The 27,555-nt window shown below is 41.7% G+C and overlaps 1 protein-coding gene across 2 annotated transcripts in view; it reads left to right on the top strand.

Moving 5' to 3' along the window:
* The first annotated feature begins 5,455 nt into the window (after positions 1-5,455).
* The window catches only part of SPEN (spen family transcriptional repressor), an 87,275-nt gene continuing 65,175 nt past the window's right edge, over positions 5,456-27,555 (top strand). For both annotated transcript variants that reach the window (XM_012763054.3, XM_075994357.1), the window contains exon 1: positions 5,456-5,805. In XM_012763054.3, the coding sequence (XP_012618508.2) occupies positions 5,723-5,805 (83 nt within the window). In that variant the 5' untranslated portion in view covers positions 5,456-5,722. The remainder of the gene's footprint in view (positions 5,806-27,555) is intronic.

Here is a 27,555-nt window from a genome sequence, read left to right on the forward strand (position 1 = left end):
AACTCTATACTTGACATGTAATCACTGCGTATTGATTTGACTACAGAACTTGACTATATCATGAAAATGTTATAAATTGATAATGTAATGTTTTTAACTTCAATTGATGCTTACTTTTGATATGAATGTGAAATTAACTGTAAACTTGTGGTATTCATGATATTTACACTGTATGTTACTTCCAAACACATTACATATATTTTCTCATTTGTAACTTCTAGCACCCTTACTAGGTAGAAAAAACAGGTAGTTGTATTCTCATTTTATAGGTAAGAAAATTGAGACTCTGTGGATTTAATTGATTTGCCTAAGCCATATAGGCAATGACAAAATTGGAACTGGAAGTTTTGACTCTTAACACAGGGCTTCCATTATACTATAATGTATCTAATTCACACCATTAGTGTTTTTCACTGTCTCTCAAAGTTCAAGGTCAAGTTGTGTTTGTTATGCTGAAAGAATCAGTAAGGAATTTGGAGATTACTTTTAACCCAGAGATATTAATTTTTTTGAGATTTTTTTAAATTTCAAAATATTAAGGGGCACAAATATTTTTGGTTACATGGATCGCTTTTGTAATGCTTGAGTTATGGCTGTGTGTCCATCACCCAAATAATGGTTTGTTTTTTTTTTTTTTGAGACAGAGTCTTACTCTGTTGCCCAGGCTAGAGTGAGTGCCATGGCGTCAGCCTAGCTCACAGCAACCTCAAACTCCTGGGGTCAGGCAATCCTCCTGCCTCAGCCTCCCGAGTAGCTGGGACTACAGGCATGTGCCACCATGCCCAGCTAATTTTTTCTATATATATTAGTTGGCCAATTAATTTCTTTCTATTGATAGTAGAGACAGGGTCTCGCTCTTGCTCAGGCTGGTTTTGAACTCCTGACCTCGAGCAATCCGCCCACCTTGGCCTCCCAGAGTGCTAGGATTACAGGCGTGAGCCACCTCGCCCAGCACCCAAATAGTGTTGACTTTACCATCAGGTAGGTTTTTGCCCATCTCCTCCTCCCTCTCCTCCCCCTTGCCTCCCAGAGATATTAAGTTTTATAGGAATGGATAGAATTCCCATCTGAATTGTACTTTTTAAAATTTTATTTTTATTTTATTTTATTTTTTGAGACAGAGTCTTGCTCTGTTGCCCGGGCTAGAGTGCCATGGCGTCAGCCTAGCTCACAGCAACTTTCAACTGCTGGGCTCAAGCAATCCTCCTGCCTCAGCCTCCTGAGTAGCTGGGACTAATAGGTGTGTGCCACCACGCCTGGCTAATTTATATATATATATATATATATATATATATTTTTTTTTTTTTTAGTTGCCTGTCTAATTTCTTTCTACTTTTTCAGTAGAGGTGGGGTCTTGCTCTTGCTTAGGCTGGTCTGGAACTCCTGACTTTAAGCAATCCTCCTACCTCAGCCTCCCAGAGTGCTACTAAGATTACAGGTGTGAGCTACCATGCCTGGCTTGAATTGCACTTTTTAACCCAACATCTATATATGACCTATTTTTCCTTTGAATTAATTTGCTTATTTGAAATTACAGAAACTTATTTTTGGTACCATAGGAGCACATTAAAAATTTGAACAGAAAATAATTAAAATTTGTTTTATTCATGAAATAATCTGTGTATCTATTTAGGCTTATGTCTGTTGACATTTTATAAATTGAGAAGTCTCACTTTTGAGAGGTATAATTACATTTAAAAGCAAAACTGAAACGAATACTTTTTTTTCTCCTTCTCCTTCACCTTAGAAGGGAGAAAATGAATACTTCTATTGCTATTTTTGGTGCCTCTAATTCAGAAAACAGGTATTTTGATGAAACTAGGACTTTAAGAGAATCTGAGTACAGGGTGGTATAAAAATGATGTTTAATGGAATTTTTCTTGCCTTGAATTGTTAGTTTCTTAGTTGTTTGATAAATCTCTGGTAGGATGATATCTTAATATGACATTTGTTCCTAATCTTTTTGACATTCTGTGATCTCTAAGGGTCTTGGAAAGAATGTTAAACTTTGCTTAACAATTTGTATGTTTGTAATCTTCTACCATAGTTTCTCCTCTGCTGCTCCCAGAAGGTGGGGGGATTCAAAGTATTTGTAAACAACTTTGTTCATTTTAAAAATTAAGTATGTACTCTGCTAGTCACATGGAGAAATAACACTACTGTAGCAAGACCTTTAGGCTAATCTAGGAGAACCACATTAAAAAAAAATTAATTGGTAAGCAAGTTGCTTATTTTCACTTAATGTCTCCATTTTCTCCTGCCATGGAAAAATTATTAGAAACATCATAATTGGGGTTTCTTTTTTTTTTTTTGTTCTTTATCCTTTTATCACTGAGTAGATACAAAATACCATATTTGATCATTAGTCTCTCTTTTAATGATTTTGCTTCTAAAAGGCCTTTACATTTTTTTCAGCCCTTGAATTTTTTTTAAGCATAATTTTAATAGAAGGCTACATTCAAGGTGAGATAGGCCCTGTATTTCTCTAAGTGGAAGATACTATTTTCAGAATCTTCTTCTTTATCAGTTGTCCATTTTAATACAGTTGAGGTGAGCCTCCTCTGTTCTTCATGATGACAGTCTGGTCTTTCCTAAGAGATTTCAGCTACTTCAGAGCATAAAGGTTTTGTTGTTGTTGTTTGTTTTGTTTTGTTGCGACAGAGTCTCACTCTTGTTGCCCAGGCTAGAGTGCAGTGCCATCATCATCATAGCTCATTGTAACCTCAAAACTCCTGGGCTGAAGCAATCCTCCTGCCTCAACCTTGGTAGTAGCTGGGAGTACAGGGGCACCACCACGCCTGGCTAATATTTTTATTTGTAGTAGAGAGGGGTCTTGCTCATCTTTAGGCTGCTCTCAAACTCCCAAGCTCAAGTGATCCTCCTGCCTCCACATTGGACTCCCACAGTGCTAGGAATACAAGTGTGAAGAGCCTAGGTTTTATTTTATTTTATTTTATTTTATTTTTGAGACAAGAGCCCTAGGTTTTATTTTTTTTATTTTTTTGAGACAGAGTCTCACTTTGTCACCCAGGCTAGAGTGAGTGCTGTGGGGTCAGCCTAGCTCATAGCAACCTCAGACTCCTGGGCTCAAGAGATCCTCCTGCCTCAGCCTCCCGAGTAGCTGGGACTACAGGCATGTGCCACCATGCCTGGCTAATTTTTTCTATATATATTAGTTGGCCAATTAATTTTTTTCTATTTATAGTAGAGACAGGATCTCACTCTTGCTCAGGCTGGTTTGGAACTCCTGACCTCGAGCAATCCGCCCACCTCGGCCTCCTAGAGAGCTAGGCTAACAGGCATGAGCCACCCCCCCTCCCGCCAAGAGCCTAAGTTTTAAATGAGTAGTTTAATTTACATAATTTTTAAAAATGTCCCTCAAACTCTGGGTGCTTGTATTGAAATTCATGCTTCATGTAAAAATGCACGTCAGTTATTAACTGCACTAACACTAACTGCAGCCACATTCATAGTACTATATAGTTAATGAATTTAGCTATTAGAATGCTGGTCTGACTTTCATTATGTGATAGTTGTTGTGATAGAGAAATGGCCAAATATAGATCAGTCTTGGCAAGTGGGAAAAAAAAAAAGAAAAATGGCCAAATATAAATGGCCAGTTCTATTATTTAAGATTTTGGAAATGGGGGTTTTACTATGTTGCCCAGGCTGGAGTGCATCAGCCATTCACAAGGCATGATCATTGGGCATTACAGCCTAGCCTGGCCCTCTTGGACTTGTGCGTGCTTTAGCCTGAGCCTTCTGAGCAGCTGGAGACAATTTAATTACACACAGGTAACCCCAGATATTTATGCCATTGGTTATGGTGACAGTATTTTCCAATTCAAAATACTGAAGTTTGTTAGCTGGGCGTGTTGGCAGCGCCTGTAGTCCCAGCTACTTGGGGGGCTAAGGCAAGAGGATCGCTTTAGCCCAGGAGTTTGAGGTTGCTGTGAGCTATGATGATGATACCACTGCACTCTAGCCCCAGCAACAGAGGAAGACCCTGTCTCCAAAAAAAGCGTAGTTTATGTTGGCATGTATTTGAGGAGACAACGAATAAGACCAAATATTTAAAATCTGGCCTGTACCTGAAGCACCACACCTCCGATATTTTTGTGGATAAAAAATGGAAAAGAGGCCGGGCGCGGTGGCTCACGCCTGTAATCCTAGCACTTTGGGAGGCCGAGGGGGGCGGATTGCTCGAGGTCAGGAGTTCGAAACCAGCCTGAGCGAGACCCGTCTCTACCAAAAATAGAAAGAAATTAATTGACCAACTAAAAATATATATACAAAAAAAAAAATTAGCCGGGCATGGTGGTGCATGCCTGTAGTCCCAGCTACTCGGGAGGCTGAGGCAGAAGGATCGCTGAGCCCCGGAGATTGAGGTTGCTGTGAGCCAGGCTGACGCCACGGCACTCACTCTAGCCTGGGCAACAAAGTGAGACTCTGTCTCAAAAAAAAAAAAAAAAAAAAAAAAAAAAAAAAAATGGAAAAGAAAATTGAGCTGCTATTTTATTCTAAACAATTCCATTTTCCCCTACTCAATACAGTTGCCTTAACTTTGTGGCTTTTCCCCGGGTTTCCGTAAATTGGCCTTTCTATATAAATTCAACTGCAGGTTTCAGAAGCCCTTAGGCCTAGAAAGGGCAGAGGTCTAATCCCTTCCTCTGCTTAAATAAAATTAAATTATGGTAAACCCTCTAAGAGGAACAATATTAGACTGTCTCATTTCAGTTCTATTCCTTGTATAACCGTAACGACTAGCAAAGATATATTGCAAAAGGTTTCGCAAGATCCTATATAAAAAAGTTGCTTAATGTTACAAGCCAATGACTCTTGGGAGGGATGGGTTTCTGAAGCCGGCACTGCTTAGCTGGGCGGTGAGAAGAGCAGCCTTGTTCTGACCACTTTCCCAAGCAGGCGGGGATCTCAGTGCCTGGAAAAGGCCAGGAGGTGGCCGTAGGGTGAGCAGAAGGGGTCCTGGCTGCTAGGAGAGAGGCGTTGGCAGCCGCTTTGACCTATAATCCGGTCAAAACCAACTCCATTTCTTTTATTCTTCCACCAGGCAGGCGGCTAGGACTACTCGCTGGAGGGGCTGCAGCTCGCCCTCACCGCCCAGCGCCCTCCCCGCCGCAGGTCTCCCCGCTCGGCTGCGCGCCTGCGCGCCTGCGCAGCGGGGCAGGGCGCGCGAGCGTTCCTTCCCGGCCCCGCGTTCCTGCCTCCCGCGCCCGGCCCCGCGCGCCTGCGCGCCGGCTGGGAGGAACTCAGCGTCTCAGACTCGGCGGGCAGGCGGACGCGCGCGCGCCCGCGGCGAGGGGGAGGCGGCCAGGCGGCGGGAGGCGGGCCGCGCGCCGGTGGGAAGCGTCCGGCTGCCACAGCGCCAGCTTCGTCGTAGTCGCTGCCGCCCGGGTCCCGCTCGCCCCTCCTCCCGCTCCCCCCGCCCGCCCGCCGCTGCTCGGGCGCATGCGCCGCCGGAGCGCGAGGGTCGGCTTCGGGTGTGTGGTGGCGGCAGAGCGGAGCTGCGGGGCCCGAGAGTCAGAACCTGGGGGAGAGGGATGGTCTCTGCACGGGGGGGAGCCGGAGGAGCCGCCGCCGCTGCCGACGCCACCGCCGCAGCCGCCGCCGCCGCCGCCCCGGCGCCCGCCTCCCGGCGCTGACGGTCTCGTACGAAGCCGGCGAGGGGGAGCCAGCAACAGCGGTCGCCGGCACGCCGCCCAGCATGGTCCGGGAAACCAGGCACCTCTGGGTGGGCAACTTACCGGAGACTGTGCGGGAAGAGAAGATCATCGAGCATTTCAAACGGTGAGTGACACGAGGCCCGGGGCCGCGCTAGGTCTTCGGGCTCCGCTTCCCGCTCCGGCCCGTTGCCCGCCCCTCCCCGAGCGCGGAACTGGCGAGGAAGACCCTAGCCCCAGTCCCGGGGCTGCCCTTGCCGGCCGCTCGGCCCGCGTCGCGGCGTTGGGCCTCGGGTCCCGGCGGAGCCGGCCGCGCCGCCTTCGACGAGCCCGCGGGGTCCGGCCGCCGCCGCCCGGCTGCGGGAGAAGGCTGTGGCTCGGGCTCGGCGCGGCCGGCGCCCGAAGGGTCTCCTGGCGTCCGGCAGGGAGGGAGCGGGTGGCGGCGGCTTTCGCCGGCGGGGTCGCGTCTTTGCGCGCTGCTGCCCCGGCTGCGGGACTCGAGCCCGCCCGGTCAGCCCCGAGGTCCCGTGGCTGCCCTTCTCCGCTCCGGGGCGCTCCAGAGGGTTTCGTGCGACGGGAAAGGTTGTGCATAAACAGAAGTCTAGGTGGGTGACATAGGCACCCACGGAGCTGGGCGACGCTGCTCGTTCTGGGGACCCCGCACGGAGCGCTCACGGACTTGAACCTCAGTGGAGATGACAAGTGTTTCTCGGTTCCGCGGGGCCGGGGAGAGCGTGATGTCGGAGGGCGCGGACGCGCCCGGTTCGGCGCTCTGGCCTCCCTGCTCCGCGTCCTGGCGCCGAGGCCGGGGGCTCCGACAGGCGGCGGCCGTGCTGGCCGGGGCTCGCGTCGCCGCCATCGAATACCGGTGTACCCCACCCCCGATTTCATTGATCAGATGGGTGAAAAGATGTGGCTATTTTAAAACTTCCCTGAATATTTTTACGAATTACGGGAGTGAATGTTTTCGATACGTCTCGCTCCGTGGCGCTCAGCGCGTGTTTTCTTTGTGAAATGCACGTTAACTGACAGGCCTCAGTTTGAGACCCTTAGCGTGACGGTGGCATGGCCTGGCGCAGGTTGAGCAGGACCGTGGCACATCCGAGGTTGTCCTCGAGAATGACTTTCTGCCGATGGTTAAGACCCCGCAAGGTTGTAAGTTCGGCCGACTCTTAATTCCTCCCACTATCTAGTGAGCGAAGGAAATTATGGAGCGTCCTTATTAGTGAGTCACCATGGGAAAAATAGATTGCGTCGCTCGCTCTCGAGCCGCCGGGGTGAGGAAATGGAAGCGGCGGCGGCGCTCCCGGCTTTCAAATGGAGGAGCATTGATTCTGTTGGTGGTTGCTGTTACTGGGGCACCAAACCCTCGCCCGGGGCGCGCGTCCGCGCGTGCCCGCGTGTGAACAGGAGCCGGGCAGAGCGCGGCCATTCATAAGCCGGAGCTGTCCTGCGCGGGCCGCGGGGAGTGCGCGCTCCCAGGGACGCTCCGGTGTTTACTACGTTGCGCCTGAGAAACGGGCGAGGGGAGGCAGGGAGCAGAGATCCGCCTCTGCGCCGGGAGAAAGGGGAGACCCGGGCTTAAGTGGGACGCAGCTGGGAACTTTCTCTTCCCGGCGGTGCTCCACCCCTTACCCACCCCACCCCGCCCCCGGTATCTTCAGTGTTTTGCTGGAAAAATCGTTTAGGTACAGATTATTGGAGTGGAAAACCACTTCGATGTGATCACTTTAATCCCCTGGTGGACTTTCTCTGTGGGTCTCTGCCTGGGAAATTCGTATGCACCGACTGCAAACACGTGCACTGCAGCATTCGCTCGCTCCTCTCTGTTGTGTGGCCAGACGTGTCATTTCGCATTATGCAGATTCCAGGGACATTGCACGCCTGTGGCGGGGAGTTTGAGCCCTCTGCAAGATGAGGGTGTAGGGAGAGGAAAGAGGAAATCGTCCAAGACAGTTTCGGAAGGCTTTCGAGTGGATGGTGCTGCGGTCCGCTTGTGTGAATGACTTTCTAAAATGGCGGCCAGGACCCACTTTATGTGGGAATCAGCCGAGCACATCTCAGAATGCATAGCGGGAGGAGGGGGCGGAGGATGCGAGCTGCCTTGGAAAGCGGCAGTCTGGAGGAACATTTCTGTATTAAAGATGGCTTAGCTGGCACATTGCTCACGACTGCGTTTAAAGGAGTATCTTACCTATTGCAGAGTAGAAGCAGATGCTACTGATAAAAGCAGGTTATTCTAAAACTAGACAGATCGTGTGTCCCTGAAACTTTTATTTAAAGGAGATTTTTTCCATTTTTAAACAAATTTATTTAGTTTTTGAATGTATAAGCACATTTTTAAGGGTTCAAAAACCGTTAAAAGGTATACAGAGATCCCTCTTTCAACCCGACCCTGGGATTCCCAGTTACCACACTCTGCCCCTTCCTACCCCCATTCAGGTAATCTTATTTCTGGTTTCTTGTTTATTTTTGTGCATTTACAAGAAATGTTCCTGCTGATCCAGCTGTGGAGCTAAATGGACTTTGGAGGAATTCAAGGCCTTTTATCTCTATTGCGGAATATGTTTTGTAAAATATGTGATTGCTGCTGGGTGGGAAAACTTAATCTGAATAATTTAAGTGAAAGGAATAAAAAGATAATCGTACCAGAATGGTGGCTCTGCAAGAAAACTAAACGGTATTCACCTCTGGTGTCTTGAAATCAGAATGAGAAAAACCATGCAATACCATGCAGTATTAAAACTGAGCTTTAAGTGCCTATGCTTACCCTTTTCCCTAGCTGATTACATTAACTAATAACTGTTTTATGGGATTAAGAGGTGTACGCTGGGAATACATTATATAAAACGTTTTCAAGGTGAATGTTCTCTTAACAGTGATTAGGCTTTTGTAAGTGTTTGGATTTTAAAAATATTTAAACCAGACAGCAGCTTTGAGGGCAGGGCAGTTTAGAGATATTTTAAGTGGAAAAAAAGGTCAGAGTCAATTTTTAAAAATGATTTATATTTTGGTCAGTGTTTTTGGTAGATTGAGGGAAGGATGCTGATTCTCTCAGTGCCAAAGAAAGACCAAATGCTTAAAGCGTTAATCAGAGCGTTTTCAAAGATTGGCTTTACCTTCTTGAAATAATAATAAATCTATTGTTTGTTTATAGCTTTCAATATGTGGATTTAAAAAAATTAAATGAGGCTTCTTTCTGAATGGGGTTTTAGTTAACAAAGATTCCTTGCAGGGGCACAATAGAGAAAGTCCTTTCCTTTGTATGTTAGCTAGGTTGAAGGGGGAAGGGAGGAGTTATACAACAATTGGTTGCTGTCTTTTAGTTGTAAGAGGAGAGGTGTGTGCAAAGGCGACTCCTTGATTTAGAATGAGCAAATGAATAGAACCATTTAAAGATTTAAACATTTTTTATACTATCTTAGATTTTAAGTAAGTCACATATTTAGGTCCCCCCCATCCCTCTAGTTTTTAGAGTCTAGGTTAAAAGATTATGTCTGCATAATCCTCTGGGTTGAACGAAGAAGTCCCTCATGTAAAAATTCTGTCAAAAATGAGACCCATTTAAGAATGTATTTTGTTTTTGCTAATTTTAAATGTTTTATCACGGTGGTTTTCCTGAGTTTTTAACTAGCTGACTAAATGTTACATGTTACATACAGTTTGAATATCTTTTTACCTCTGGGACACAATATAAAATAATATGGAAGAGTTTCCTTATGCTTACTCTATTACTAGAGATTTTTTTATTTTTATTTTTTATTATTTATTTTTAGAGATTTTTCAGACGTAAATAAATTTGAGTCACCATAGCCTACATCATTGCTACATTCATTTGAGAGCAGATGGTTTCATGTCTGGCCATACCACCCTGAATGCTCCTGATCTCATCTATGAAACTACTTCTAGTTTTGAAGTGATTCTAGTTTTGATGATTCTGAATATCTGTTTTCATGTTAGGCTTTTGCATATTAAAAATAAAATAGAGGGTTTTTTTGAAATAGTATTAAAAATTACTGCAGCATGTTTAAAATGTATTTCATTTCCTGAGAAGAATGCCTCTGGCAGATAGGAGGAAAATATAGGGCTCAGTGTCTGGAACAATGATGGTGTTTGACTTGTGTAGAGGGCACCTTTTTCCAGCTAACTTTGTTGTAGACTCTTGATTGCTTGGGATTGTATTGTTGGGTGTGCTTAGAAAGAGGTTTCAGGCTTGATTTATTATAAGACATTTTTAATCTGTGAACACTAATGCTTTGGGAAAATTTATGTAGAAGTTATAAAGAAAGTGGTAACGTGAGTGAAGTCTTTTGCAAATAGTCTTCCAAGTCTCATTTTTCCCATAGTTTGAAATTTTGCTTACATTTTAAAAAATATTTTAAATATTTCATGAAAACTAGCATATTTAATTGAAGATTGTATATTTCCTTGCTTTTATTTTAAAAACTCTAGTGTTGGTTTGAGCTGTAGTTAACCAGTCCACAGTATTTAAATAATGTAGTCTGAAAATACTTTGAAAATATATTCATTAAAATTTGGCTCTTGAATTTTCTTTTTTTAATTTATTATTATTATTTTTTTGAGACAGAGTCTGGCTCTTTTGCCCAGACTAGAGTGCTGTGGCGTCAGCCTAGCTCACAGCAACCTCAAACTCCTGGGTTCAAGCAGTCCTCCTGCTTCAGCCTACTTAGTAGCTGGGACTACAGGCATGTGCCACCATGCCCAGCTAATTTTTTCTATATATATTAGTTGGCCAATTAATTTTTTTCTATTTATAGTAGAGATAGGGTCTCGCTCTTGCTCAGGCTGGTTTCGAACTCCTGACCTCGAGCAATCCGCCTGCCTCGGCCTCCCAGAGTGCTAGGATTACAGGCATGAGCCACCTCACCTGGCCCTGAATTTTCTTATTGGATGTTTTGAAGTAAGGGTTATTCAGCCTTTTGAAACAGACATATATTAGTTTGTTGGACAAGGAGACTAAATAAGGTAATGTTTATCTGTAGTTAAATTAACAACCCTCTTTGCTATTTGGCTTTAAAATTTTTTTTAATTTATTATTTTTAGTTGTCTCACAGCTACTCACATTTTAAATTAAAATAGCATGCTGTTCTGTAGAAACCAATTAGAATGTTAATAATTTTATTAGAAACTATGTAATTTTTGTGTAATACCTAGCTGGTTTTTAGTGTATGGGAATATGATTTGCAGTGGAAAGATTTCTTGGTATAGGTTTATAGTATTGCAATATTCAGATTGTTCCCCCTACATGTGTCCCTGTCTGCCAAGTTGAATGTTACAAGCATCTAAAAAAACCACAGTGGAATGGTCTCAAATGGCTTCATAAAATCCTAACTTAAATTTAGTGAATTCTTGGACTTAATTACTTATGATTTCATTTTGAGTATAGAATTGAATTCTAGCATTTTAAATATTTTTATTATATAAGGAACTACACATAGTCTTTACATTTAAGGAATATTTATGGGAAAATTTAAATGGGAAACACTGTTATCATATATATCTGGTGCTGGATTTTTTTTTTTTGAGACAGAGTCTTGCTTTGTTGCCTAGGCTAGAGTGAGTGCCGTGGCGTCAGCGTAGCTCACGGCAACCTCAATCTCCTGGGCTCAGGCGATCCTCCTGCCTCAGCCTCCCGAGTAGCTGGGGCTACAGGCATGTGTGCCACTATGCTTGGCTAATTTTTTCTGTATATATTAGTTGACCAATTAATTTCTTTCTATTTATAGTAGAGACGGGGTCTCGCTCTTGCTCAGGCTGGTTTTGAACTCCTGACCTCTAGCAATCCGCCTGCCTCGGCCTCCCAGAGTGCTAGTATTACAGGCGTGAGCCACCATGCCTGCCCTGGTGCTGGATTTTTAATCCAGTGTTAAACTCTATGATTGTGAGTGCTTGTCTTTGTGTTAAATGCTGTTTTGATCATTCGAGAACATTGACAGACCAAAGGAAGATTTTCTAGTTATACCTTGTATTGAGTTTAATTATTACATTCTTATTTTGTTTACACATAACATATGTGCTTTTACACATATAATACATTTATAGTTTCTTTGATTCCCAAAATTGTTTTACTCAGTGAGTGTTTTTTTTTAAATTTACCCCCTTGTTTTATTCTTTTGATTTAAAAACTGGGGCATATGTACTCAAAAACATTTTGTTTTTACAAAATTATATTTGATATGTAGTGATCTGTGTCTTTTATAAATCAGTAAATTGATAGGTAGTAGACATTTTTTGTTTAAACCATTAATTTTAAAAAATTATGCTATCTTCAGTAAAGGCTTCTTTGCATTCAAGATTATTTAAAAGCCACCTTGGACTAAAAGACAGGAGGTAAAAGAACAGTTTATTGCTTTATTATGTCAAAAGGATATTAGAATTTTTTTTTTTTTTTTTTTTTTTTTTGAGACAGAGTCTCCCTTTGTTGCCCAGGCTAGAGTGAGTGCCATGGCGTCAGCCTAGCTCACAGCAACCTCAGACTCCTGGGCTCAAGTGATCCTTCTGTCTCAGCCTCCCAAGTAGCTGGGACTACAGGCATGTGCCACCATGCCTGGCTAATTTTTTTATATATATTAGTTGGCCAATTAATTTCTTTCTATAGTAGAGACGGGGTCTTGCTCTTGCTCTTGCTCAGGTTGGTTTTGAACTCCTGACCTCGAGCATTCTGCCTGCCTCAGCCTCCCAGAGAGCTAGGATTACAGGCGTGAGCCCCCGGCCAGAATTTTTTCTTTTTGGGGTAGAGTCTCACTCTGTTGCCCTGACTATAGAGTGCTGTGGCATCAGCCTAGCTCATAGCAGCCTCAAACTCCTGGGCTCAAGCAGTCCTTCTGCCTCAGCCTCTCCAGTAGCTGGGATTACAGGCTGTGCCACCATGCCCGGTTAATTTTTTCTATATATTTTTAGCTGGCCAATTAATTTCTTTCTATTTTTAGTAGAGACGGGATCTCACTCTTGCTTAGGCTGGTTTCGAACTCCTGACCTTGAGTGATCCACCTGCCTTGGCCTCCCAGAGTGCTAGAATTACAGGTGTGAGCCACCGCGCCTGGCCAATATTAGAATTTTTAATAACCATTTAGTTCAGAATTCAGGAGAAAGTGCTAAACTTGGATGCGAAGATATATCTTTATTTTCACTAACTTCTTACTGGGATCTAATATTTCCTTTAATTACAATATAGGGAAAAAAAAACCCATCATAGTGTAAGTAGTACTATGATTTTTGTCACCAATATAAATCATACTCTATTTTCATATTTCACATTACAGGTGCTGCATATACCTCATTATGTATGCTCATCACAACTTGGAAATTACAGTAGCTGTTAGATTTGCTATTTAATGCACTAACGAAGCATATATATTCCTATATGACCAATTTGTGTTTTAGATATATTTTAAAAGTTCTATCTGGGAGAATTTTGAACATACAAATGTCATGCAAAAATAGACAAAATATGTAAATTAATCCCAGGTACCTATCATTCTGTCCCAACAACCATCAACCGTGGCTTGTCCTGTCTTAGGAGGAAAAAAACAGCAAAGGAAGGGGACAGAGAGTAATGGAAGTGGTAGTGAAAAGATGATCTTCTCTTTGAAAAGATGACATTTGCTACACCAGAATGAAGGACAGATCTACTTCTCTCCTGTATTGTTATTTTTTTCATTAAAAAAAAATTAAAAAATAGTTTGGGCTGGGCGTGGTGGCTCATGCCTGTAATCCTAGCACTCTGGGAGGCCAAGGCGGGTGGATTGTTCAAGGTCAGGAATTCGAAACCAGCCTTAGCGAGACCCCGTCTCTACTAAAAATAGAAAGAAATTAATGGACCAACTAAAAATATATGTACAAAAAAAAAATTAGCCGGGCATGGTGGCGCATGCCTGTAGTCCCAGCTACTCAGGAGGCTGAGGCAGGAGGATTGCTTGAGGCCAGGAGTCTGAGGTTGCTGTGAGCTAGGCTCATGCCATGGCACTCACTCTAGCCTCGGCAAAAAAGCGAGACTCTGCCTCAAAAAAAAATAGTTTGGGAGCAGAATGTCCACATTCCCTTCTCCTAAATTCTTCAGTTGTTAACATTTTGTCACATTTGCTCCATCACTCTCTGTTCTCTTTTTTGGGTGTAATTCCCTGCCACCCTAAATTCTCTAGTGTGTACCTCTCCAAAACGAGTACTTTTCTGTATAGCTACCCTATAGTCCTCCCAGGTAGCAAATCCAGCATTGATACAACACTACCACTCAATCCATAGACCCCATTCAGGTGATGCTGACCATCCCAACAATGTCTCTTTTCCCTTTCTGGTCCAGGATCCTAGCCAGTACCACATGTTGCCTTTGGTTGTCATATCTCATCAGTCTCCTTCAGTCTGGAACAGTTCCTCAATTTTTCCCTGATTCTTATGTCCCTGACATCTTTTTTTTTTTTTTGAGACAGAGTCTTGCTTTGTTGCCCAGGCTAGAGTGAGTGCCATGGCGTCAGCCTAGCTCACAGCAACCTCAGACTCCTGGGCTCAAGCAATCCTTCTGCCTCAGCCTCCCGAGTAGCTGGGACTACAGGCATGCGCCACCATGCCCGGCTAATTTTTTTCTATATATATATTTTAGTTGGCCAATTCATTTCTTTCTATTTTATAGTAGAGACGGGGTCTTGCTCTTGCTCAGGCTGGTTTCGAACTCCTGACCTCGAGCTATCCTCCCGCCTCGGCCTACCAGAGTGCTAGGATTACAGGCACGAGCCACCACGCCCGGCCCGTGCCTGACATCTTTAAAGCGTATCATAGGTCTTTGTTCTTCAGGATGACCCTTAACCTGGCTCTGTCGGGTATTGCCTCATGACCAGATTAGGTCATGCATTCGTGGCAGGAATATCACAGAAGTGATGCCATGCTTCTCTCAGAGTATTGTGTCAGGAGGCAAACAGTAACAACCTGTGCTGTAGCGCTGGTGATGTTAACCAAGGCTGGCCTGAACTCTGGGCTCAAGAGATCCTCCTACCTCAGTCTCCCAGGTAGCTAGAACTACAGGAATGTGCCACTGAACTTGGCTGCTCCCCCTTTGTATTTGATTAGCATTTTGTGGGGAGATACTCTTATAATACACCAATCCTCCACCCACCAGCCTTAGCATCCATTGTTAACTCTAGCTTGTATTATATGCCACTAGGATTGTTGCCAAATGGTAATTATTTATTACTGTGTTATTCCTTCTACATTCTATTGCAGGCAAGAACTTTCCTTATTTATTTGTTTAAAGACTCATTTTTTTCCATTTATTGAAACCTTAAAATCTGTACCCCCACAATATGCCGAAATAAAAAAAAAAAAATACAGACTCATTTTTTTCTATTCTTTTAATGAGTTTTAACCCATTGCTTATTTACTTTGATACCCAAATCATCCCAGATTTGAGCAGTGGGAGCACCTGCAGACTAGCTACTATGTCCTTTTGGTATCTCCCCATCATTCTTTGAATATTTGTTTCTGGCACACCAAAAGCTCATTTTGTACTTTCCATATCCGAGGCTTGGAATCAACCATTTTTCCAAGAAGCGCTGGTTCCTTTTGGCGTAGGTATTTATGAACCAAGATCTGAGTGCTTGATTTGGCCATTGCTACAGAGCTAGATGTGTCCTGTGTGTGTGTATGTGTTTGTATATACACATGAGCATACCTATATATCATATATTTAAAAACAATGGGCTTACATATATTGGAATACGTAAAAATTCTTTCTAACTTCCCCATTTCCATGTTTTTGTAAGTCCCTTCTCAGTGAGAAACCTGACTCCCATTATTCTTGGTACATTTACTTATTCGCTCAATCACATATGTGCTCAATGTAAGTAATATCCCAACCACTCTGCCACCCTTGGGTACATTGCCCCTGTTGTCTCTGTACAGCGTCCCCTCCCTCTCAACTACTCTCTTCCTTGCACACTAACATAGGGAGGGGTAAGGAAAGGAAAGAAAGGTGGGACTGGAGGTGACGTGCATGTTCTTTCCTCATTTTTTTCTCTTGTAGAAGAAATGGATCTTGTGGATGAAGGGATCACCTGCCTCTGGTGTCATTTTAAAGCAGATTTAGAGCAATCTCACTCTTAAAATTTTAGTTTTGGTTCTACTTGCTACCACTGACTTTCTGCATGGTATGAGCTTAATCACTGGATCAGTCTGAGGTTTATCATACTCTGAGTTGGCAGAGACAGTAATGAGAAGGGAGTTTGTTTCTCAGGAATAATATTAGGAACCATTGCTTCATTTATTTGGGTGTTAGCCACTCACTTTGTGTGGTAACTAAACAAAAAAATGTGTGTGGTAGCTAAATGAAATTTTGCTCTGGCCCCACCTCCCCCAAATCCTATTAACCTGAATCTATTGCTGTTTCTCCTACCCCTGTACAACTCTTGGCCTCCATCCAAGGGGTCCTTAATAAATTAAGACCCTTATTCCAGCCAGGCACAGGTGTTGGCTGCTGTAGTCCGAGGTACTCTTGAGGCTGAGGTGGGAGGATAACTTGAGCTTAGGAGTTCAAGTCCAGCCTGAGCAGCATAATGAGACCATGTTTCTTTAAAACGCAAAAGCACCCTGTTTCTTGGCATAAGCCCCAAAATGCTGGAGTTTGTATAACTATTATTTTGAAGTACATCTAAGACATCCTATTTTATCCATAAATATTTCAATATTTATTTCTAAAAGCCAGGTAGGTACTGTTTAAAGATATGTAAGAGAACTGTTATCATACCCACATAATTCTTTCCTGTTTTCAAATAGTCAATGTAAGTTTGTAATTGTCCTAAGGATCTGTTTATTCCTTTTTTTCCCCTTGGGTTCTAAATGAGGTACCTGAATTGTGATTGGCGGTATATCTTTAAAAAAAAAAAAAAAACACAAAAAACAAAACTTTAGGCCGGGTGTGGTGACTCACGCCTGTAATCCTAGCACTCTGGGAGGCCAATGGGGGCCGGATTGCTCAAGATCAGGAGTTCGAAAATAGCCTGAGCAAGAGCGAGACCCCATCTCTACTATAAATAGAAAGAAATTAATTGGCCAACTAATATATATAGAAAAAAATTAGCTGGGCATGGTGGCGCATGCCTGTAGTCCCAGCTACTTGGGAGGCTGATGAGACAATAGGATTGCTTGAGCCCAGGAGTTTGAGGTTGCTGTGAGCTAGGCTGACACCATGGCACTCACTCTAGCCTGGGCAACAAAGTGAGGCTCTGTCTCAAAACAAAAAACAAACAAACAAAAACTTTAAATACAATTTGCATACAGTGAAACACACTCATTTTTAAATGCTGAGTTTGTAGAATTTTGAGAAATGCAGTTATCCTTGTAACTACCCCCACAGTCAAGATTCCACAATTTGTTTTAAGTCTTTTTTAATCCATAGGTTTAATCTTTCTCTCCTACATTCTCTTTGTTGGAAACAAGGTTGATTGTTTGCTGATTGCATTCCTGTCCTTCGGTATATGTTAGCATCACCCTTTGTCCTCTGTATTTTTTGTATATTCTTAAATGCCTGGGCTGGAGTGGTATGATGACAGCTCACTGCAGTCTCAAACTCCTGGGCTCAAGTGATCCTCCCACCTGACCTTCCCAGGTAGCTGGAACTACAGATGTGCACCACAACAACCAGCTAATTTTTAAATTTTTTGTAGAGATAGGGTCTCACTATATTGCTCAGGCTGGTCTTGAACTCCCGACCTCAAGTGATCCTTCCACCTCAACCTACCAAAGTTCATTTAATAGGTATTCTAAGAAAGGTTTTTGTAAGTTTCACCAGACTGTGAAAAAGGTCCATGGCACAAAAAGGTTAAGAATCACTGCCTTAGATAAACTATTAGATTAAGAATAAAATGTCAGATGCATATTTCATTACTGATTTTAGCTTTGACATATAAAGATTGAACTGAAAAAATAAAAATCACCAGAAAAAATGTAAGGCTAGAAAGAAAACTAAACACTAAAGTGTCTTGTGAACAGTTTCATTCCCTCCCCCCTCTCCTTTTCACTCATTGTAAATGATGTGATTAGCACTACTGTTTTTTTTGGTTTTTTTTGAGACAGAGTCTCGCTTTGTTGCCTAGGCTAGAGTGAGTGCCGTGGCGTCAGCCTAGCTCACAGCAACCTCAAACTCCTGGGCTCAAGCAATCCTTCTGCCTCAGCCGCCCGAATAGCTGGGACTACAGGCATGCGCCACCATGCCCGGCTAATTTTTTTTTTATGTATATTAGTTGGCCAATTAATTTCTTTCTATTTATAGTAGAGACGGGGGTCTCGCTCTTGCTCAGGCTGGTTTCGAACTCCTGACCTCAAGCAATCCGCCCGCCTCGGCCTCCTAGAGAGCTAGGATTACAGGCATGAGCCACCGCGCCCGGCCAGCACTACTGTTTTTATCATAGGGATTCTGTTATTAACCACCCCTAGTATTATCCTAGAAATCATGGAGTCTTTAGTTTTTAAGATTGTTCCTTTTAGTCAGCTATAATTCTTTTAGTGAAATGAGTTTCAAGCGTATCCATAATTAGAATTAAATGCCGTAATAGATACTGACTTCTATCATGGGTGGGTGCAGCTTTAATTAAAGAAACCAAGATTTGTGAAAATCTTTAAGTTTACAGAGAGCTCCTAAAATTTGATTAGTACGTGATACAGTATAATCAAAAATTCTTTATTAATATATTTATTTAAAGTGTGTACATTTAATTTCTCTCATAAATTGAGGGTGATTGGACTATAAGATTTTTAAGGTCTTTCAGTTTGAGAGATCTTATTACAGTTGTCATTCTCGTAGCACATGCTATAAAGATTTGAAAAATGTATAGTCATGTGCCATGTAATGACTTTCTATCATTTATGGGCCACGTATATGTCAATGGTCCTGTAAGATTATAATGGAGCTAAAAAATTCCTGTTGACTAGTGGTGTTGTAGGTCTTCCAAAGTGGGTCAGGTTGTGGAGGTGGAAGACGGTGATATTGGTGGTCCTGACCTTGCATAGGCCTGTGCTATAATGTATGTGTGTCACAGTTTTTAACAATAAAGTTTAAAAAGTTAAAAAAAAGTATAGAATAGCTTATAGAATAAGGACATAAAGGATAGAAAGTACAGAAAGCATATAGAATAAGGACATAAAGACTATTTATTTATCGCTCTTCTGCCCCTGCTAGATTCAGGGGTGTCATCACAGCTCACTGCAACCTCAAACTCCTAAGCTCAAGCAATTCTGCCTCAGCTTCCTGAGTAGATGAGACTACAGGCACGTGCCACAATGCCTAGCTAATTTTTCTATTTTTGGTAGAGACAGGGTCTTGCTCTTGCTCAGGCTGGTCTTGAACTCCTGGCTTCAAGCAATCCTTCTGCCTCGGCCTCCTAGAGTGCTAGGATTACAGGTGTGAGACACTGCACTGGCCAACAAATTATTTTTTTATGCTTTTACAATGTGTGTTTTTTTTTTTTTTTTTTTTTTTGAGACAGAGTCTCACTTTTGTTGCCCAGGCTAGAGTGAGTGCCATGGCATCAGCCTAGCTCACAGCAACCTCAATCTCCTGGGCTCAAGCAATCCTTCTGCCTCAGCCTCCCGAGTAGCTGGGACTATAGGCATGTGCCACCATGCCCAGCTAATTTTTTGTATATGTATTTTTAGTTGGTCAATTAATTTCTTTCTATTTTTAGTAGAGATGGGGTCTCGCTCAGGCTGGTTTCAAATTCCTGATCTTGAGCAATGCTCCTGCCTGGCCTCCCAGAGTGCTAGGATTACAGGCGTGAGCCACCACGCCTGGCCCAGTGTGTGTATGTTTTAAGCTAAGTGTTACTACAAAAGAGTCAAAAAGTTTTGAAAAATTAAATTACTTTATAAAGTAAAAAAGTTACCGTTTGCTAAGGTTAATTTATTATTGAAAAAATAATTTTTTAAAATAAATTTAGTGTAGCCTAAGTGTACAGTGTTTTTGTAAAGTCCATGGGTAGTGTACAGTCATGTCCTGGGCCTTCACATTCATTCACTCACTCCTTGACTTGCCCAGAGCAACTTTAGTCTTGTAAGTTCCATTCATGGTAAGTGTCCTATACAGGTGTAACATTTTTTTAAATCCTTTATACCATATTTTTATACAAAAACCATTGCATTACAGTTGCCTACAGTATTCAGTTCAGCAACATGCTGTATAGGTTTTGTTTTTGTTTTTTTTTTAAAGAGATGGGATCTTGCTACATTGCCAGGGTGGTTTCGAACTCCTGTTCTCAAGCAGTACTCTGCCTCGGCTTTCCAAAGTGCTGAGATTACAGGTATGAGCCACTGCTCCCGACCAGTGGATAATTTATTTTAACTAAAAAAAATTCTTTTTGGGCCTGGCGCAGTGGCTCACACCTGTAATCCTAGCACCCTGGGAGGCCGAGGCGGGTGGATTGCTTGAGGTCAGGAGTTGGAAACCAGTCTGAGCAAGAGTGAGACCCCAGCTCTACTATAAATAAAAAGAAATTAATTGGCCAACTAATATATATAGAAAAAATTAGCCGGGCATGGTGGCGCATGCCTGTAGTCCCAGCTACTTGGGAGGCTGAGGCAGAAGGATCACTTGAGCCCAGGAGTTTGAGGTTGCTGTGAGCTAGGCTGACGCCATGGCATTCACTCTAGCCTGGGCAACAAAGTGAGACTCTGTCTCCAAAAAAAAAAAAAATTCTTGTTGGAGACAGGGTCTCACTCTGTTGCCCAGGCTGGAGTGCAGCATCATGATCCTCACTGTAGCCTCAAACCCCTGGCCTCAAGGGATCCTCTCGCCTTGGCCACCCAAAGTGCTGTGATTGTAGGCATGAGCCACCTTGCCCAGCCTAGTGACTTATTATTATTTTTTTTCTAGTTACTTATTTTTGATGGAGTTAATTTTATTCCAAGGTTCTTTATTGGGAAGTAAGTTTATTTAAAAGTTTATAAAATTTTCGAATTGAGTAGAAAAATCCAAAGAGTTTTTAAGATTGAAAAGTGATAAAAAAGAACCTCATTTCCTTAATCTGGAGGTAGAGGTACCAAAGATTTCACAAAAATACTTAGAGTGATATGTAAAAGAAATACAGAATTAATGTAGGTAGGATCACATTTGTCTTCGTTCTGTTCTGTCAAAGCAATCATATTATGAAATAAGGATAAAAGGCACTAGTTAAGTGATATATTGGAAATATTTGTAAGTCACCCAAGTTTTGAAAAAAATTATTTTATTAAAAAGTAAGTCATGGGGTTAGAAGTTAATTTTCTTGTCAGCAATTGTACTATAAATAACAGTCTGAGTAAGCCAAGTATGAAGCACATTTTCAGAGTCCTTTGCATTCCCACCAGGGACTCTTGATGTAGAATTTTGCTAATTTATTAGTTTCTTGGCTTCTGCTATTTCAGCTTTGTTCTCTGCAGCCTTCCCTTTGTGTCAGCTTACTGTGCACCTTTTTTCTTCATGGAACTGCTTTGTGTATGAGCTCTTCCCAGAAAAGTACTATGTAAATGAGACACATTTCTGAACTTATTCATGAATTGTGAGAACAAATGTCCAAATGTTAACTTAATAGTCATCATGATTATGTATATTCTTGTACTATATATATATTTTTTGTTTGTTTGTATTCTTGCACTATATGTATATTTTGTTTGTTTGTTTGTTTTTATTTATTTATTATTTTTTGAGACAGCCTCACTCTGTTGCCCTGGTTAGAGTGCTGAGGTGTCAGCCTAGCTCATAGCAGCCTCAAACTCTTGGGCTCAAGTGATCCTTCTGCCTCAGCCTCCTGAGTGGCTGGGACTACAGGCATGCGCCACCATGCCTGGCTAATTTTTTCTATATATTTTTAGTTGTACAATTAATTTCTTTCTATTTTTAGTAGAAATGGGATCTCACTCTTGCTCAGGCTAGTTTCGAACTCCTGACATTGAGCGATTCGCCCACCTCGGCCTCCCAGATTGCTAGGATTACAGGCATGAGCCACCATGCCCGGCCTCTTGCACTATATTTTTTGTTTCTTGCAGTATAGACTCCTGTCTTGTTCTCAGGGGAAGAAGCACCTTATGAATTCTTTCTAAGACTTTCTAAAAGATTTCACGGAGTCTTTGGAATTTTCTCTCATAATTGGACAGTCTTTTCAGAGCTTGTCAGTTGAGCACTATCCTTTTTTTATTTATTTTTTTATTTTTATTTTTTTTTTAGAGACGGGGTCTCGCTCTTGCTCAGGCTGGTTTTGAACTCCTGACCTTGAGCAATCCGCCCGCCTCGGCCTCCCAAGAGCTAGGATTACAGGCGTGAGCCACAGCGCCCGGCCTATCCTTTTTTTAAAAGTTAATTTTAGTAAATAGTTTCTCATTAGATCGGCATAAAATAATGTGTGCAAGTGTGTATAAACAATTTTCTCCCCACTAAAGTAAGGTGTCCTTTAATAGTTGCTTAGAATATTCACAATCAGGGCTTTACTGAAAACAGATGCCTTTTCTCAAGAGTTAGAGTTATCAAGTTTTCATGTTCAGGAATCTTGGCAGTCACCATGGGTTCAATAAAAAGATAAAAGGTATAGTCTATTGGTTGAATTAAATTTATTTTCAGTCTTCAAGTTTTCTTTTTCTTTTTTTTTTTTTTTTTTTGCGACAGAGTCTCACTTTGTTGTCCAGGCTAGAGTGAGTGCCGTGGCGTCAGCCTAGCTCACAGCAACCTCAAACTCCTGGGCTTGAGTGATCCTTCTGCCTCAGCCTCCCGAGTAGCTGGGACTACAGGCATGTGCCACCATGCCCGGCTAATTTTTTTTATATATATCAGTTGGCCAATTAATTTCTTTCTATTTATAGTAGAGACGGGGTCTCGCTCTTGCTCAGGCTGGTTTTGAACTCCTGACCTTGAGCAATCCGCCCGCCTCGGCCTCCCAAGAGCTAGGATTACAGGCGTGAGCCACAGCGCCCGGCCTTCAAGTTTTCTTAAACTCTCTGTAATTAGAACCTGTAAATGGTTTTTCATATAAAAAAAGTAATCCAGCCGGGCGCAGTGGCTCACGCCTGTAATCCTAGCTCTCTGGGAGGCTGAGGCGGGCGGATTGCTCGAGGTCGGGAGTTCGAAACCAGCCTGAGCAAGAGGGAGACCCCGTCTCTACTATAAATAGAAAGAAACTAATTGGCCAACTAATATGTATAGAAAAAATTAGCCGGGCACGGTGGCTCATGCCTGTAGTCCCAGCTACTTGGGAGGCTGAGACAGAAGGATCGCTTGAGCCCAGGGGTTTGAGGTTGCTGTGAGCTAGGCTGATGCCACGGCACTCACTCTAGCCTGGGCAACAAAGCGAGACTCTGTCTCAAAAAAAAAAAAAAAAAAAGTAATCCATTATGTTTAAAGCAGCCTTGGTGTCCATGACCAATGAATGGATAAACAGAACATATTTTTCAGATGTGTAATTAACATAATACATAAAATGGAGTATTTTTCAGCCTTAAAAAGGAAGGAAATTCTTACACAAAATACAACATGGATGAACTTTTTAGACATTGTACTAAGTGAAGCAAGCCAGTCACAAAAGGACAAATATTGTATGATTTACTTTCATGAGGTACCTACAGTAGTCAGCTTCATATAGACAGCAAATACAATAGTAGTTGCTTTGCTTTTTTGCTGTAACAGTGCTGCAGTAAGCAATTTTGTACAGTTTGCTGACATGTGCAATCATACATGTGTGATAAATTCCTATGAGTGGAATTTCTGGGTATGTGCACTTAATTTTCAATAGGTACTGTCAAATTGTCTTCTTAAGTTTCTCTAGTTTATATACCTACAAACAGTGTTATGAAAGTGCTTGTTTTCTTATATTCTGGGTAAAACCTAGGTATTATTAAAATTTTTGGTCTTTGTGTTACATGGTACCTGCTTTTAAAAAACACACAGGATCTTGCTTTGTTGCCCAGGCTGGAGTGTAGTGGTACGACCATAGTTCACTGTAATCTTGAACTCTGGGCCTTAAGTTTTTTTTGTAGAGAATATATCTCCCCCTGTGTTACTCTGGCTGGTCTCAAGTAATCCTTCCTCCTTGGCCTCCCAAGGTGTTGGGATTACTGGTGTGAGTCCCTGGGCACCTGGTCGTGGTACCATTTTTATAAACTTGGATTTTCAAAATTTTGAGTGAAATCGAGCAACTCTTTTGACCATGTTTACTTTGTCTACCATTTGTGTGGGGGTGTGTGTTTTAGAGAACTTCCTATTCAGGTGTTTTGCCTGTTTTTCAGTAGGGCATATGTCTCTCTCGGTTTGTAAGAACACTTACCATTTCTCAAGTGTTAGAAGTATTTTTTCCTTCACTTGTCTTTGACTTCATGTTTTTTTATATGGAAGTTTTAATTTTTGTGTGGTTTGAGTTATGTGGTCTTTTCCTTTATGATTTAGGGATTATATATCATGCTGAGTCTTTCCTAGCCCCAAGATGGTACAATACCCTAATAGTTTTGTCTCTTTTTTGACAGAAAATAGTACTAATCAGCAAACTATTTTAATCCTCCTGTGCCCCTCCAAGTAGAGAAATATCTCAGGGTGTTAGCTTTTTCTAGAATGAGACAAGGGGCCTGGCAAGGTGGCTCACACCTGTAATCCTAGCACTCTGGGAAGCCAAGGCAGGCGGATTGTTTGAGTTTGAGACTAGCCCAAACAAGAGCAAGAAAGAAATTAGCTGGACAACTAAAAAGATATATATATAAAATTAGCTGGGCATGGTGGCGCATGCCTGTAGTACCAGCCACTCGGGAGGCTGAGGCAGGAGGATCGCTTGAGCCCAGGAGTTTGAGGTTGCTGTGAGCTAGGCTGATGCCACAGCACTCTAGCCCGGGCAACAGAGTGAGACTCTGTCTCAAAGAAAAAAAGAAAGGGTGATTAAAAGAGAAATATATTATTTAAGAACAGTTTATGAGTCTGTTTTATATATAAATTCATTTCACAATAGATTTCCTGTAAGTTCTGTGTCTCCATGAAATTAAGACAGCAGGTTTTGGCTATCGGCAGTCATGAGTCAATTAACCTTCCTAGTAAGGCGTACTTGAAATAAAAAAATGCCTTCCATGTGTGCCTAGATATAGGAAACATGGCAGACAGTTGATTTATACTGAGATTGAGGTAGAAAGAAGCTTGTGACTAAAGGAGATATAAAATATATTCCATTGAAGGATATGGACAGGTATTATATCTTTTTGTAAATAACAGTTTTATTGAGATATAACTCATACCATAAAATTCACCCTTTTAAAGTGTATACAATTCATTTGTTTTTATTGTATTCACAGAGGTGTGCAACCATCATTACTGTCTAATTTCCGAACATTTTCATCACCCCAGAATGAAATCCCATACCCATTAGCAGCCACTCTCCATTCTTCTTTGTCTCCAACCCCTGGCAACTACTAGTCTTACTTTCTGTTTTTATGGATTTGCCTATTTTGGATCCTTTAATATATGGAATCACACAATGTGTAACTAGTTTCTTTAACTTTGCATGTTTTCAAGGTTCATCCATATTGTACCATGTATTAGAACTTCATTCCTTTTTATTGCTGAGTGATATTCCATGGAATGGACTTGCTTCATTTTTTTTTTTTTAAATCCATTCATCAGTTGATGAACATTTGAGTTGTTTCCATTTTTGGGCTATTACGAAAAATGCTGCTATGAACATTTCTGTACATGTTTTTGTGTGACCACATGTTTTTTAGTTTTTTTGGAACATACCTAGGGGGTGGAATTGCTGGGCTATGTAGTAATTTTTTGCTTGACGTATTGAGGAACTGCCAAACTGTTTTCTAAAGTTGCTGCACAGTTTTACAATTTCCCCAGCAATGTATGAGAGCTCAGAATTCTCCTCATCTTCATCATCACTGGGACCACAGGCCTGTGTCAGCATGCCTGGCTAGTTTTTCTGTTTTTTGTAGAGATGGGGTCTCACTCTTGCTGAGTCTTGAACTCCTGGCCTAAAGCAGTCTTCTAGCCTTGGCCTACCGAAATGTTAGGATTACAGGTGTGAGCCACTATTGGTCAGCCTGAATTCTTTTTATAATCTAAAAAAAACCTGCAAATATTTATTGTCTCTATTGTAGGCAGAACACCCAAACTTTAATATTCATCCTGTAGGCCTTTTTTTAAAATCCTCTGCGGTCTGCTCATTTGCTCTTTGCTTCCTGTCTATGTATAGTTACTGATCATTTGCTTTTGAATAAGGAACCACTTGGTGATGAGATGGAAGGGTAGAAAAGTGGACAATACACAAAGCCATTGGTAGTTTGATGGAATATATAATCTTTGGAAAGTGATATATTAGGTTTTAGTTGGGTGGGTGGTTAATTGCATGATCTTCAAAGGGGTTGATAATTTCCTTATTTACAATCCTGTAGCTCTTTGGATAGCAGGATTTTAAACATCGAAGCCACTGTAGGAGGGATCTCTTTACCTGAAAAATAAAGTGGTAATGTTAGTGATCATGAAAGACTGAGACATGATCTTGTAGCTCTAGGAGTTAACTGGGCAAAGAGGGAAAAGATGCAAAATTTGAATTTTTTTTTTTTCATTAGTTAGATATAGTTCTGTCTTATTTCAAGAATGACTCAGGATTGTGGTCTGTAGTAGGAGGACTTGTGTGAAAATGAAGTATGTGGCAATTCTTAGCTATTGTTTATTAGATCAGTTGCAAAAGTTGGGATTAAAATTAATTGTTGCATTCCTATTGATAACCCAGCCAATAAAAGTTGAATTCAGTCTCTTTTTGAAAGAATGGGTATTGAGAGAATTAATTGGGTTTTAGCATGCTAATGACCTATAAGCTTTGTATAATTGATGTTGCTTTGGAAATTATGGAGTGAGTTTCTTGTGGAGTTGATGAAAACATTTTTAGAATAGGAGGCATTTTCTTTTCACATATCAGGAATCTGAAAATTGTAAATACATTCGATAAGGCTAGGGATCTTTGCTTTATTAGTCCCTGATATGCACCAAGTGCCCTTTAAAGCCATATAGTTAATAACTGAGTTGGGATCAGAACCCCTTTCTCTTTTCTCACAATTTCATGTATTTCCTTTACTATATCACATTGCTCACAAATGTAGAATCTGAAGCCATTAATATACTGAAATTATATTCTTCAGGGAACTTGGAAGGACTGTTAGTATTAATACTTACTATAAAAATAGTCAGATGTTGAAAGTAGATAAGACATTTAGGAAACTTGGCATTATTTTGGGTAATTTTTCTTTCTTTCTTTCTTTTTTTTTTTGAGACAGAGTCTCACTTTGTTGTCCAGGCTAGAGTGAGTGCCTTGGCCACGTCCCTAGCTCACAGCAACCTCAATCTCCTGGGCTCAAGCAATCCTACTGCCTCAGTCTCCCGAGTCCTGGGACTACAGGCACGTGCCACCATGCCCGGCTAACTTTTCTATATATATTAGTTGGCCAATTAATTTCTTTCTATTTATAGCACAGACGGGGTCTCGCTCTTGCTCAGGCTGGTTTCGAACTCCTGAGCTCGAGCAATCCACCCGCCTCAGCCTCTCAGAGTGCTAGGATTACAGGTGTGAGCCACCACAGCCAGCCTAAATTTTAGGTTTTCTTTATTCTTTAAAAATTATTAATGAGCTAACTTATTACCACAACCAGTGACCATGTCATTTTAGAAACTGGTATTTTGTAATTACTACTGGAGAAAATTCTATATAGGTTGCCTGGAAACCTGTAGCTAAGGCTTGTTGTTGTTACAAAAGGAAATGTATCTAAATGTGATTTGATTGTTCTTGCTGTTTTTTAGTAAGTAAATGCCAGGCAGATGTTTCATCTTGAATACAAATACTAAAGGAATTGTGTTATTCTGGAAAGAGAGACAGAGTCT

The sequence above is a fragment of the Microcebus murinus genome, chromosome 2 (genome assembly GCF_040939455.1).
Source record: "Microcebus murinus isolate Inina chromosome 2, M.murinus_Inina_mat1.0, whole genome shotgun sequence".
NCBI lineage: Eukaryota > Metazoa > Chordata > Mammalia > Primates > Cheirogaleidae > Microcebus > Microcebus murinus.